The sequence below is a fragment of the Sphaerodactylus townsendi genome, linkage group LG12, assembly GCF_021028975.2.
Source record: "Sphaerodactylus townsendi isolate TG3544 linkage group LG12, MPM_Stown_v2.3, whole genome shotgun sequence".
In the NCBI taxonomy this organism is placed as follows: Eukaryota; Metazoa; Chordata; class Lepidosauria; order Squamata; family Sphaerodactylidae; genus Sphaerodactylus; species Sphaerodactylus townsendi.
In genome coordinates, this window is record NC_059436.1 from 38,730,678 (window position 1) to 38,745,467 (window position 14,790).

The 14,790-nt window shown below is 45.1% G+C and overlaps 1 protein-coding gene across 5 annotated transcripts in view; it reads left to right on the forward strand.

Annotated features, from left to right (window-relative positions):
* RALGPS1 (Ral GEF with PH domain and SH3 binding motif 1) overlaps positions 1-5,073 on the forward strand; it is a 240,760-nt gene extending 235,687 nt beyond the window's left edge. For all 5 annotated transcript variants that reach the window (XM_048513563.1, XM_048513565.1, XM_048513566.1 and 2 more), the window contains one exon: positions 1,406-5,073. In XM_048513563.1, the coding sequence (XP_048369520.1) occupies positions 1,406-1,435 (30 nt within the window). In that variant the 3' untranslated portion in view covers positions 1,436-5,073. The remainder of the gene's footprint in view (positions 1-1,405) is intronic.
* Positions 5,074-14,790: the final 9,717 nt, after the last annotated feature.

Below are 14,790 nucleotides of genomic sequence, written 5' to 3' on the forward strand. Positions count from 1 at the left end.
AGTTAAAATGGTAGACACAAAGGGAGCCTTGCGGAACTACTGCAAGAGAGACATTATTCAAGCTCGCAGAGCTCTTGTCTTTTCAGAGTTGTGATTTTTGCAAATGGCTGTCATGTGGCTAAGAGAGCGAGAGATAGCACTACCACAAATGCTCAAGGCATTGATTTAGGATTTTCACTCTTGTGTTCCTTGTCTGATCGAAGAACCAGATGAATGTATTATCGAAGGCTTTCATGGCCAGAACCACTAGGGTGCTGTGGGTTTTCCGGGTTGTATGGCTGTGTTCCAGCAGCATTTTCTCCTGACGTTTTGCCAGCATCTTTGAAGATGCCAACCACGGATGCAGGTGAAACATCAGGAGAAAATGCTACTGGAACACAGCCATACAACCCGGAAAACCCACAACACCCTAACCAGATTAATGTTTTGGCAACCAGCAGTTGTTTAGAATATAGCTATGCTGCACTGTACACTCAGATTATAGAGCTTTAATCGCACTGTTAATGCATGCTACCCATGCTGCTAAAGGTCCTGATTCTGACCAATTTCTATGGCTCCAGCTCTGATGAGTAGTAGAGACATTTTTGGGATATATGGAAAGTAAGGATCCAGCACTCCAACACATGCCAGCTGGGTGACCTTGGGCTAGTCACAGTTCTTCTGAGCTCTCTCAGCCCACCCACCTCACAGGGTGTCTGTTGTGAGGGGGGGAAGGGAAAGGAATTTGTAAGCCCCTTTGAGTCTCCTTACAGGAGGGAAAGGGGGGATATAAATCCAACTCTTCTTCTTCATCATCATCCTAGCTTCAAGAAGGGTAGGAATTTGATGAATATTGCAGCTCTAAATAAATGTAACCAGCCTTGTAGCCATGATGGTTATTACACTTAAGGTCCTTGTTCAGAGGTAGTATCCTCTTGAATGTCTTCTGTTTGATTTTTTTTTTCCACCTTGCTTGAGAATTACCTGAACCCATCTGATTTGCTGCTATGACAAACAGAATGCTGGACTAGATAGTCTGATCCAGCAGGGTTGCCTTGCGATATTAACCACTAATGGGGACTGCAAGTATTCAGGCATGGGTTGTCATATAGCCTTTTTCAACTTATCACAGTTTGTTAGAAGCTCTCCCTTCTTTGCCAGAGCATGTCTGTGTCGCAGAAAAGAGACCCTAGTGTGGACCTTTCACTCGGGATAGTTTACCAGAGGTCTGCAACCTGTGACTCTCTAGATGTTCATGGACAACCAATTCCACCAGCCAATTGGCCATGCTGGCAGGGACTGGTGGGATTTGTAGTCCATGAACATCTAGAGAGCCGCAGGTTGCCGATCCCTGGTTTAACCATTTAATTTCCCAGTATTTCCAGAAGATCCGTCTCAGCTGATCGATTTCCATTTCTTGCCTCAGGTACCTGCGAACCTTATGTCATTCGAGTAACGTGCTTTGATGTGCGGTGCGACTTCAAGTGCCAATCTGCAGGATAAGGAAGTATTCTCACTGGAGAACTGAGGGAGAAGACTCCAGAGTGAGCCAGCTGTCCGTAACAGCATCTTCAGCACTTTTTTTAAAAAAAAAAATGTAACTTGAAAGTAATTATGACCGAGCTTTGAAAAGCAGAAAGTGAATGTTGTCCTTGGGACAGGATCTACCCCAATGCACTGATGAGACAAATGATTTAGACGGATCCAAGAGCCATCCTGCCCCCGACGCAGGATCCCTTGAGTCCTTGAGTTTAGCTTCGTGGTCACAGACTACCGTGGATTTCTGTTCTGCCACAAACTGTGCATCACATCTTCTTCTGCAGATCCTTGTGTTTTTTTTTTAACCTGCTCTTTTTATTGTTGAGCTGCTTTATGTGACTGAAGAACATTTAGCCCATGTTGGGTTTTCGATTATTTCTAATGCACAAAACGATTGACAGTGTTAACATGCTGCGAAGTGTCAATTAGACTAGGACATTGTGGAACAACGTTTTTTCTAACCTTAAGTGCACTGAGTTGCTTGACAATGTGGCTGCCTCAGATTTTGTATCAAACCTAGGGACAAAACTGATGTTCATCCCTGAGCTATTTGGGAAATGTGTATTTTGGCACAAGATAAACCTTCTGTTAATTTAGTGTTTCTTTCTTGAAATTGGTTTTGCTGCTTTGTTTTAACGGACAGGAAGTGCCCAGTCATGTGAAAAGTGTGTTGCTGCTGACACCCACTTTGTATTTACGGCTCTTTCTGGGCTCCTTCACCCCAAAATAAACGTTTGCCTTAAATTATTTGAGTTCTTCTCCGTTGAACTATGGGTGCTATTTGTCTAAAACGTCTGGCAGTGCAAAAAGTCACCTGCACCCACAGAGCTGTGTTCGGATATTCCCTGTTGCAGGACATCTGCTGGTCAGCGTAGATAAACTGGAAAAAAAAGTATTTTTGCCTCTTTGGAGGGGCTCTTGCCATCCCGGGGCTGCCCTTTTGATATTTCGCAGCCTCCTGTATTCTGACAACATTTTAGTGTTTTGACATCCCTCACTGAGGAAAATGTAGCTGGACTGAGCTCCACATTTCCTCAGTTCTGAGTTATCTAATCTGAACAGAATCCCTTCAACACGCCCTCAGGACCCCCCTCCCCCCCCCCGCTTGCCTGCAAGAGTAAGGCTACATTGCACAGCATTCAGTCTGTGGGGAAAGCGAGCGGCCATTTTGGATGAACGGAGCCCCACTTTTGAAGAAATGCCCTGACAAGGGAGGTTATCTACTGATCTGGTTAAGTCTTGATAATTTGTGAACCTTTTTTAAAGTTTTTTTTCTCTTTAATGTTAAGTATATCATTGATTGTAACCTGTTTTTCGTTGTCACGTCGTATGTTTTGTGTCACAGTCCTGAGAATGAAAACCCAATATGAAACCAGCTCATGAATCTTGTCATCTCCCCACAATGGGAACCAGGCAGCTTCTGATGCAGATATTCCTTCAACATCCTTTTGAATTGGTCTGGTTGACTGGGTGCCGCGCGCTTGGCTGCTCTTGTCAACCCAAAAGCTAACTCGATAATGCGTGAAGCCGTAGCTACGGAGTTTCTGTATGTCTAAGAACAAACTCCCACAGTGGCGCATGAACAGTGGGGTTTTGTTTTGGTCATCACCATGGCCATTTTCTGAACAAGCGTTAGGATATGTTGGCTCTCTTGCACAGGGAGGTGCCGGCAGTCTACACATTTCAGATGTTCTCCAGGATGAAACGTTTACCTGGATTTGCGTCTAAAGTGAAAATGTAAGAATGTGATTTTGCAAGGTCTGTGTGTGTATGTGCTGATGATACTCCATTCTTCAGAACACAGAAAAGAAACGTCTTGCAGCGACACGGTTGTAATGTAAGGTCTTGCCTCCAGACCCACAGCGGATGTAAACAATTCAGCGTGATCCTTTTTTTTAATCTGGAAAGGACCCCCTTTCTAGCAGCATCCCCTGTTTCGAATTCTCAAGTCACAAATGAAAGTGAGACCCCCGTTACAGCTTTAAAGAGAACGCGGGGGCCCATTTTACACTCGCGTTAAATTAACGCGATCCTCTTTGTTCTCGGCATGTCCCTGAGCTGTAGCCTCTACGCACTTAGTTTTAAGGATGCCAAAAAAATAATACAAGGAGTGGCCAAATTGAATCTGAGAAATTATAAAACTGAAGAGGTTAAAACAAGAACTGGGCCTCCTTCTGCTGCCAAAATGCTAAAAGCTACACAAGGGGAAACAGGACATGCATAATTAATTCCCATCACATCAATCGAACAAAATAATGGTGGAGTTCAGGTTGCCATTCTGTGGAAGAAAAAGAATCCGTACAGTAAGTTCGACCTCACTTATCTTCGAGGTCAAAATAAACATTGGCTACAGTACTGGTTTTTAGTTCTTCCCCTCCCCCCCCCCCCCAAGTAGATTTCAACTAAATAAATTCACATTTCAGTTATTCTCCAGGTTGTTCTCCATTTCAGTTGTTCTCCAGGATATACTGGAGAGCTACTGACCCGGTAAGCAATAGTCCAGGGACTCATAGGCTGATTCCACATGGGCCAAAAACAGCAGTGCGAAAACGGTGTGAAAATGGTGTAAAAGGGTTTAAACTGGTGTTAAAGGGTTTATGCTGTTTTCACACCGCTGTTTTTGGCCCATGCGGAATCAGCCATAGTTAAGGTCACAATAGTTGTGTTTAAATCTTGCCGCAAATGCCCTGTGCTTACTCTCACCTTTCCAAGTTAGGGAAAGCTGCACATCAGAGTAATGGCGGCAGCCCAGGGCTGTTTGATCATTTCTTCCAATACCAGGGCAGCGGCAGATGCAGCTGTCAACTGTGTTGTAGCAATGGGGGAAGATGAAGGATGCAATCTGAGCCTAGGAAGAAAGTCCCCTTGAACTCAGCGGGACTTCTGGTTAAGGATTTTTGTATCTTAACTGTCAGAGCAAGAGCTCCAAGAAGAACAAATCACTAGCTCGCTTTTGGTTTTATTTTGGCATTTCATGGAGGAGCAAGTATTTCGGCCTTTGAAAAAAACACAATCTCATCTGATAAAAGAGAGAAAAGTCTCCCCAATCCGCACCAGCCTCCATCATTACGCATAGGTCTCCTCAGCCGCAAAGAATTTAGACCCAACACCAGCAGGAGCCTTGATCTGACGTGACCCGAATGGAAAGGACACTTGTGACGGTGGCACCCGTGAGCCGAAGTCTCTCCTTATGTAATGAATGAAACTTGCATGTATCTGTAGAGGGAAGAAAATAACTTGGGATGTAGCTACTTGAAAGCCCCTCTGCAAAATTTGTACTTGGAATGTTTTGTTTGCTTTTAAAGAAAAGAACTGGTGATACAAACGGCTGGCTTTGATTTTGATTTGATGTACAACTAGTCTTGCATCTGGACATGAACTTGGAAAACTGTGTACTCATGACTTGTGTGATAAAGGAGTAACTTGGTGCAGTATTCAGCAGTACAGGCAGCTTTTGCTGCACAGTGTTTTAAGAAGATGAAATAAATGGGTATTGTTGTTAGCCTAATCCACATTTAAATGGTTCTGTTCCTATAAAAGCATGAACTCTGCTTAGCTACTGATTTTTTTTTGTCGTGCACTTTTTACTAGGAATTAAAGAATAAAGAGATGCATATTGGTACTGTTTAAACTATCACCTCTATCAAAGGGTGTTACAGACTGTGATGTGGAGGCCCCATGAATCTCTGGTGTGCACACAGATCTCTTCGAGCTAGCTGGCCACCCCCACTCATTCCAGCAGTGGCGAGAGATCTGTGTGTGCAAAGCAGGGTTGTATATATCAGCCTTCTTGATGGAGAAGCTTTTACAAATGGCTTATCTCTTTGTGCACATTCGGCATCCAACTCCTAGAACGGATGGCTGACTTTGTGTAACCACACAATAAACCTGGCACCTGCCAGATCATGAGTGTGTGACCGAACTTGAAGTCAGACGTACACAAGGGCGGAGATGGAGCTTCCGATTCCCTCTCGCTCCGCTTTTACTAGCAGAAAGGGGAGAGAAGCTTTTGTACAATTTTTCTTTGGCTCCATGTGTCTTTTTGGGGACTTGCACAGGAAGCTCTTTCCACCCTATTGCATCGCCAACAAACAAGCACTTTTTTAAGGTGAGTTCCCCCGAATCCGGTCTCACACTCATGACCCACCACGTGTAGGCATATTGTGCAGCTCGGCCCTCAGACTGCTAATCTAGTGGTAATTCGTTTACACAGCTAACCTCTTTATCCAGCAATGTTATGAAAAAGGTCCCTGTCGATTGTTTTCAGGATGTCTGTTTTTATGACGTGTAAAGCTAACGAGCTATATTGCGACAATATTATTTATTGTTAATTTATAAGAGTGTGCGTAATTTTAAAGTAAACTTAGTGCCAAAATGCATGTTTTTTTTCCAATTAGCACTGTTGAGGCATAGACAGTAGTACTCAAATTTTTGGCCCATTTGTCATATTGTGATGTAAACCAGTTTTCTATATTTCAATTTGTTTCTTGTGAGAATTGTTGCACTATTTTTTTTTTTGGCCGTGTTCCAGCAGCCCACTGCATGCCACTTGTGTAAGGCCTCTTTCTAAAACAAAAACAAAAAAAAATTTTTCTTGTGAATTGTCTCACTCATGGTAACCGCTAAAATTCTAACCCTCGTGTGGGAGTCGTTTAGGTTTTTGGCAAAGTATTTTGTTACCTCGGTCTTCTATCAGGTTGCTGTATTTTTCAGCTTGTTACCTTGATAATGATTGTTTCACTAATTAAAAAAATTAATGTAAAAAAGTAAGTATAATTTTATTTCTTTAGTACATGGGGTGGGGGTGGGGATCACGTGTAAGGCTGACTCTTGGAAGTGTTATTTCTCCTACAGTTCTGCTCTGCTCAACACGCAGTGCTATGTAATTTTAATGAAGAACAAATATCCCAGTTTTTCCAGGTTTTCAATAAGGTGAGGCTTTATGTTAAGTGGTACAGGAAACACCTGCAAAAGCCCTCAGGAAGTGTTCAGGCCAGGTCTCTGAAACAATAAAAATATTTCTATCAAAATGTTGTTTGACTGAAATAAAAGAGAAAACCAGGTATCCTAGAAAGAGCAGAAAAACAGGACTTGAAGGCGTGGGAGGGGAATTAAAAGTATTTCTCACTCTTTCAATTCCCATGTATCTACTGCCGTTTTGTATGTAGCTACTCCCTATATGTTGTTTGCACAAAATGAGGAAGGAAAGGTAATACCAGATGTGTTTGTGAGTCTCTAGCGAAGCTGTCAATAGGTTCGCACACAAATCCTAGACAATTATTCATCGTCTCTGTGTGTTACACTAATAACAGTTTCAGCTTGTCCTGAGTATCTTTCAGAGTTGTTTGACAGAAGCCTGGAATAGCATACTCCTCCAGATGATTGGCTAGATCCTCTGTGGCCCTCAAATAGAATTCCAGGTCCATGGTTTACAGGGGAATTAGAAGGGGTTCCTGATGCCCTAGAGCAGTGGTGGCGAACCTATGGCACTCCAAATGTTCATGGACTACAATTCCCATCAGCCCCTGCCAGCATGGCCAATTAGCCATGCTGGCAGGGCTGATGGGGATTGTAGTCCATGAACATCTGGAGTGCCATAGGTTCGCCACCAGGGCCCTAGAGTGTCACTGGCATAGTATAATACAGAGCCTTTTGCAAAGTTGTGCTGGCGACAGCAGCAAAAAAATTGCAACTTCTCTGTCACAATTGGATCAGTAGTTATTTATATGAATTAGGCAATTTACAACTGCTGAGAATAGGACTTCAAATGATACGGATTTGACAGTCATCTGTGATGCTTTTCCACAGTTTTTTGATAACAAAGTCGTCATCATCCACAAAGTTTCCCAGGTCCACTCCAATTTTGGTGCTAATTTAGTTGGTACGCTGGTGGAAATGTAGTACCATCTGGTTACAGTTGCAGAGACCTGTACACTTCTGGGTCTCTCATCTATGCTGACAAGGTCCTAGGGCAGTGGTGGCGAACCTTTGGCACTCCAGATGTTATGGACTACAATTCCCAACAGCCCCTGCCAGCATGGCCAATTGACCATGCTGGCAGGGGCTGATGGGAATTGTAGTCCATAACATCTGGAGTGCCAAAGGTTCGCCACCACGGTCCTAGAGACTATGAAGATTTCTCTTTGTAGTTTAAACCTGTGTCCTTCTTACCTGTAAAATATTGGAGAGGGGTGTGTCAGGATGAGTCTTAAAATTCAGAATAGGGATCCCCAATATGGTGCATTCCGGCACCCATAAAGTATATTTTAAAAGTGGGTGGGGCCAGGTGGGACTTTTGCCCAGCAATGTTTCTGACTTGTCATTGGAGATACCATTGGCTAAGCATCTCCCACCAAAGGTTCTTCGCGATGACTGAAGGTAAGCATTGACTTTTGTGGCTGACTTTTTGCCTACAGCATCTGTTTTATGGCACCCATTTTATGGCTGTTTCCACCACAATTTGTCAGAATTCCTGAAGTTCCTACGGACTCACCTGGGTTGGGGATCTCTGATCCCGGAGATAGCCAATGCCTCTTCAACTGAAAGATTGTTTTCTAAAGTGTTTGAAATAGGTGATTTGCATCAATTCTCAAGAACTTGGCAAATTGTAGACCTGTTTCAAAGTCCCCTTTTAAAATAATTTCATTGAATAAGGAGTGGTAGGCCAATTCCATAATGCCTGGATGAGATCTCTACCATCAGCCTGTTTCACTATGGCTTCAGGCTGGATTTCAGAGTCCTCCTTAGCAGCACTGGTAGACAATCACCACCATCAGATGGATAAGGGGACTGTGTTTTTATTGTTGCTAATAATTTATTGTGGCTTCATACACAGGGACTTCGCTGGCAGGCTCGGCTAGCTCAGCCAAGTCGTCTCTGGCCTCAGAAGGGTCAGAAGAGATGTAAGCAGATCCCTCCTCTGCCATGACTGGAACACTCTCTGGTATTAAGGAACAATCCAACAACTTCCCCCCTCCCCACGCCTCGGACTCTGACTTCTTTTAAGGGAGCTGCCTTTCCCTTCATCGGTCCCCTGGTAGCAAGCTCGCCCTGGGACCTTGGGATTGGGTCCTCCTCCTGGCTTTCTTCGCTTTGCCTCCATTCCCATCCCACCTCAAAGCCTCTGGCGCTGCTTTTCCTGAAACCTTCTCCTAAATCCTCCTTTCAGCTGCTGGTAGTCCACCTTAGTTCTACTGATGAGGGTGTAATCTGGCTCTCCAGTTCCCCAGCCTGGCTTCTGCTGTGCTGGCTGAAGGAAGCCCTCTTCTCTGGCACCCTGAGAGAAGCCCTCACCTCTGTCTTCCCACATGAAGTCTGCTGAGTGACCTTGGACTAGTCACAGTTCTCTCAGAATTCTCACCTAGCTCTTAAGGTGTCCGTTATGGGAAGAGGAAGGGGAGGAGTTTGTAAGCCGTTTTGAGACTTCTTACAGGAGAGAAAGGTGAGCTATAAATTTAAATTCCTGCTCCTTCTGCTCCTGCTTCTTCTGCTGCTGAAAGGGGCAGAACCTTAGACCATCTGTAACACCATTACTTTGGGTGTCAGAATGTCAGAGTTGACTGCTCCATCTCCCAAGGTTTAACTATACAAAAGATGTAACATGAGCCAAATCAGCAATGATCTAGCCCAGCCTTATTTTCATGTACCTTTGCAGGATTCACAAACTGCTCTATCTCTTGGGCTCCTTCCACACATGCAGAATAATACACTTTCAATCCACTTCCACAATTGTTTGCAAGTGGATTTTGCTATTGCGCACAGTAAAATGCAGCTGCAAAGTGCATTGGAAGTGGATTGAAAGTGCATTATTTTGCATGTGCGGAAGGGGCCTTGGTGAGGCTTGTAGCTCGGGGAGGGGGCGGAAAGACTTCTGCCTTTCTTCATATGCTATTTTCCTTAGCAGAAATGTTCCCCTTTGTCAGGCTCCATGTATTCTCAGTCACAGGATTCCTTGTCCCATGAAGCCTAAGAAAAGGGCAAACTGGAGCTCTCCATGCCTGTTTCCTGTAGGGTTTTTTCCTGTAGGAAAAAAACGGTGTGCGAGGGAAGGCGGAAGCCCCCACTCCTCCTTTATGGCATTCTGAGCCATGCCAAGCAATGGAGAAGTTTGTAAGGTGAGTCTCCCAATGGTACATATGACTGCGAGTCAGGTCAGGAATTTCTTCATCTGACTCAAGTCATAATGATGGATGGATGGATGGATGGATGGATGGATGGATGGATGGATGGATGGATGGATGGATGGATGGATGGATGGATGGATGGATGGATGGATGGATGGATGGATGGATGGATGGATGGATGGATGGATGGATGGATGGATGGATGGATGGATGGATGGATGGATGGATGGATGGATGGATGGATGGATGGATGGATGGATGGATGGATGGATGGATGGATGGATGGATGGATGGATGGATGGATGGATGGATGGATTTCTGTGCAGCCCACCCCGAAAGGGCTCAGAGCGGCTTACAATAATAAAATATAACATAATAAAATTCAATGTAATAAACAAAACAGCTATTAATAATTAAAATCAAATCCAAGCTAAATACCATACAATTTAAATTAAAATGTGCTTAAGAACTTAAAAACCAGAATTAGGATTTGGGCCGGCGCTTAAAATAGATATTATATTGATTCTGGTGGGTTTTCTGGGCTGTGTGGCCATGGTCTGGTGGATTTTGTTCCTAACGTTTCCCCACCCTGTGACATGGACAATATACCACACTAAACTTTCCCTTCTCACCTAGACACAGCGTGAAACAGACTTTTCTCTGTGATACACCTCTAAAGATGCCAGCCACAGATGCAGGCGAAACGTTAGGAACAAAATCCACCAGACCACGGCCACACAGCCCGGAAAACCCACCAGAACCAGTTGAATCTGGCCGTGAAAGCCTTCAACAAGATATTATATTGTTCTCCTGCTGACAAGAGTTGTATGCCAAATTGCTCCATTGTTTGACTGAGGTTATTCAAGGCCTCCAGTTTAGCTCCAATGTTTTAAAAGTTATCTAAGAGTAGTTTCAGAGTTTTGGAATTAAAGGAGCTCGGCAAGAAATTAGTTCAGTAAGTGAAGATCCCTGCTCAATAGTATTTGGCTCCACTTGTAGGAGCGGGGGAGTATCTCATTTGAGTTAGTATCTTCCCTTTGTTGTTGCAATTCCTCTAGAACAGCAAACCTATTTTCAAGGGTGACTTCAGTTAACAGTTCATCAACTGGGGGTCCTTCCTGAAAGTAATTGACAGTTTTACTTTGATTTTTCTTGTCCTGCTCTGTTGAATTGGATGAAGATCTGCAATGTTTCCTGTTTCCCATAATGTTTAAACAAGATCGTTTATAATAGTCCAAACTCTGAGCTCAAGAGGTTCCGTAAGGGCAGTCAATATCTTATCTTCCACATTTTACGATGGCAGTAGTGACTAACAGTAGCTACCTGGCAGCTACTCACGATAAATCACTACCTGACAGCTGCTCATTTATCATCAGCCTGCAACGCTCGTCAGAAACCTTCCACCTTGTAAAATTTCAAGGCATTTACAGCAGCTTTAAGCTTGCAGAAATTAAGTGTGCAGAATGCCAGAGAGGAAAGTATTAGAGATAGATATTAACTAACGAAAGGAGAAACTTGCAGGGGAGCAGGGAGCGTGCTTCCTCATTGGTTATGTCAGTGGTTCTCAGCCTTCCTAATGCCACAACCCTTTAATACAGTTCCTCATGTTGTGGTGACCCCCAACCCTAACATTTACCCATTTTACAGATGGAGGATACTGATGCAGAGAGTCTTAGGCGACCCCTGTGAAAGGGTTGTTCGACCCCCAAAGGGGTCGCGACCCACAGGTTGAGAACCGCTGGGTTATGTGATAGGAGCAGCAGTGGCGTAGGAGGTTAACAGCTCGTGTATCAAATCTGGAGGAACCGGGTTTGATTCCCAGCTCTGCCGCCTGAGCTGTGGAGGCTTATCTGGGGAATTCAGATTAGCCTGTACACTCCCACACACACCAGCTGGGTGACCTTGGGCTAGTCACAGCTTCTTGGAGCTCTCTCAGTCCCACCTACCTCACAGGGTGTTTGTTGTGAGGGGGGAAGGGCAAGGAGATTGTAAGCCCCTTTGAGTCTCCTGCAGGAGAGAAAGGGGGGATATAAATCCAAACTCTTCTTCTTCATAGGAAGTGTCTATCACATAGCTAGCCCACCCAGTTTTCCCCTTTAGAGTTATATCTTTACTTTGCTTGTGCCTGTGTGCACGCACTCACACCATTGAGTCACAGCTGAATTATGGCAACCTGGTAGGATTTCCAGGGCATGAGATGTTCAGAGGTAGTTTGCCATTTCCTGCCTGTGCATCACGATCCTATCCTTGGAGGTCAGCGGTTGCCCATTCAAATTCCAACAAAGGCTGTTCCTGCTTAGCTTCTGAAGTCTGATGAGATAAGGCTAGCAAGAGGCTACCCATGTCTTTGTTTGGACTCTTCCTTTATCTCCAGTTTTTAAACACATTTAAATAGAGAGCCAATAGCCAACTAAGGCAAAACATCCTCAAGAAAAGAGCTTGACCCTTTCTTAAGTATTCTGACAGCTCATGATTTATTTGATTCTATCTGATTTATGGTCCCCCAAGGTCTATCACCAAAGCATGAACCTTCCATTGTTCTTATTCTTTTTAAAGTGAAAGATTAAAGGGAGGGAGAGGAGAAATGTTCAATTTTCCTTGCTTGTTGGTTCAAGCTATGTAATGCAGAAGCCTATGAGATAAAGCACCCCACTTAGGAATTCTTGCTGTTTCCTAAGCAGTTCAATCTAGATCATAGGTGTCAAACTCGCAGCCCTCCAGATGTTATGGACTACAGTTCCCATCATCCCCTGCCAGCATCATGGGAACTGTAGTCCATAACATCTGGAGGGCCGCAAGTTTGACACAGTGGATCTAGATCCACTGGCAAATACGTATGTGCATGACTCACTTGGTTGCTTCTACTTTTTCAGTAAATGTTGCAGCATTGTTTTGCTTCTGCCAAGCCCACCTTTTCATTGAAGGTTGTTTCAGGAGCTGCCAGAGAAGCACATAATGGTATCTGGGGTTGCTTTGTTCCTCCTGATGTTTTTTTGGGCCATTATGACCTGGTCAGAATAGAGAATGTAGATTTATCTGTGAATTATCTTCCTACTTGTGCATTAACCAGTTTCTCCTTATCTGGTCATTTTTCAATATTCTTCTGAATGATGGGGATCCTAGGTAGTATCTCACCCACGGTTAACACCTTTGTTGTTCTAGCTAAGTCACTTAAGAGAAAATGTTAATGCTTTGGTGTGGGGGAGATGGGTGGTTAGAGGTCTGGCAGAATTACAACTCAATACTGTAGTTAATCGCTGGTGGCAAACTTAGGGCACACAGTACGATTTGGGAGACCCAGGTTTGAATCGCCACTTTGCTTATGGGACCTTGCTGAGTGACCTTAGGCCTTAGGCCAGTCACAGACACATTCAGCCAAATCTACCTCACATAGTGGTTGTATCAAGGATAAAGTTGAGGAAGGAAGAGTGATGTTGTCGGCCACTTTTGGTCACCGCTGGGGAGAAAAACAGCCTAAGTATCACGATATGGTGAGGTTTTTTCACCCTGCCTGATTGTTCCTGGCAGTGACGTAGGTATAGATTTTTTATGGGGTAGGTCCAGTGACTGAGCTGACTTTCTGGCTGTTCCATTCCATGCATTGTTTCAAGCAAGCCGGACATGTAATGGGAGGAGTTTGAACCTGTGAAACCCCCCCCCCTTACCTATATCCCTGATTCCCGGTAACCACAGGGGCTCATCATGGCAGAAGACCAGATGGTGTTGTTTAAAGGTTGCTAAGCAATTTACAGTGCAATATGGGGGGGGGGGAGGTGAGAGTCACACCTCCTAAGCTAGCAAAAACAATGCTGCTCCTTGCAAGTATCCTATGCAGTGCAATCGTTTTTGCTGGCGTAAGTCTGTGCTGGCAAATGGGGGCGTCCCCAGCCCAAAGGGCTTAGGAAGCCGAACAATGCCAGCTGGTGCAGGCTCTTGTACCAGAGGAATGCTGGCACCTGGGCATCACACTGCCACTTGGCTCCCCAACACCAGTATAAGTTACTTTGCACTGGCAATATGCCCCTTATGCCAGTGCAAATGGTGTTTACTCAGGCACTGGGGTCATGCTGCCTCTTAAACAGTTTTTCACACACACACTCCCCTTTGGATTGTATTTCTGTTACCGCTGTTTGCCAGGTAACAATAAGTGATTTCAGCTCAGCAACTTAATGAGGCACAGGAAGCAGGCGTTCTTCAAAGCAAAAGGATTTTATTGCAAGTGGTGGTCACAGCTCGGTCAGGAGAGAATCGCGCCTTGCAACGCAGTGCAAGAGCTTTTATTCCCAAACTTCAAAAGGGGCAGAGGGGAGGGGAGGGGGCGAGTCCCTCACCCAAAACACCAATCGTAAAACAAGACAGTTCACAAACAAGATACAGTTACACTTTTCTGAATGGGATTCCCAAATCCCGCTGTCAGGCGTCTTCCCGCGTGATCTCGCAATGGTGCTGTGTAGTCATGCCCGCGGAGTCAGCGTAAGAACGAGACGAGACGCAGAGATATCATCTGGTGGAGAGCGCCAGCAGCGGGAGCACGGGGGTCCGTGGTCCTGGCGACTCTCCCGCGTGCTAGTACCTCGCACCTTTTATTAGGGTTATCGTGGGGGCGTGTAGAAGGGCGGACCGGGGGGAACCGGGAGAGCGGGAGACGGAGAGATCATCATGTGATGCATGATCTCACCTGGCTGCTATGTGCGGGAGGAAGCATCAGCGTCTGGGTCTAATCCTCACCTGGGGGCAGGGGCCCATTGTCCCTTTGTCTGGGACACCTGGTGGTTGTGAGCCAGGTAGTTCATGACCTGTGACTCATCAGGGGGTGAGGGGCAGGGGAGCGGTGCGACCAGAAGATCGTAGGAGCGCTGGCATTCCGGCGTTCTACTTACGGTGCTGCTGGATCAGCGGCTCATCCCTACAGTGCTGAATGGAAAGCAGATAAGGTTTTATTCATAAAAATCCAGATGACTTGCTATCGCAATGCCCTCAGGCTCCCGCCTCACCTTGCTGTAACAAAGAAAAGTTCAAACTGTCCAATGGTGGTCCCTTGGGTGCTGGCAACAGATTCGATTAGCAAGTCCAAAGAGGGTCTTTGTCCTTATCAGAGAGGCTGGGCGTTGGTCTAAGCTGCATTCCAGAGCCAACTTCCTTGTCCCTT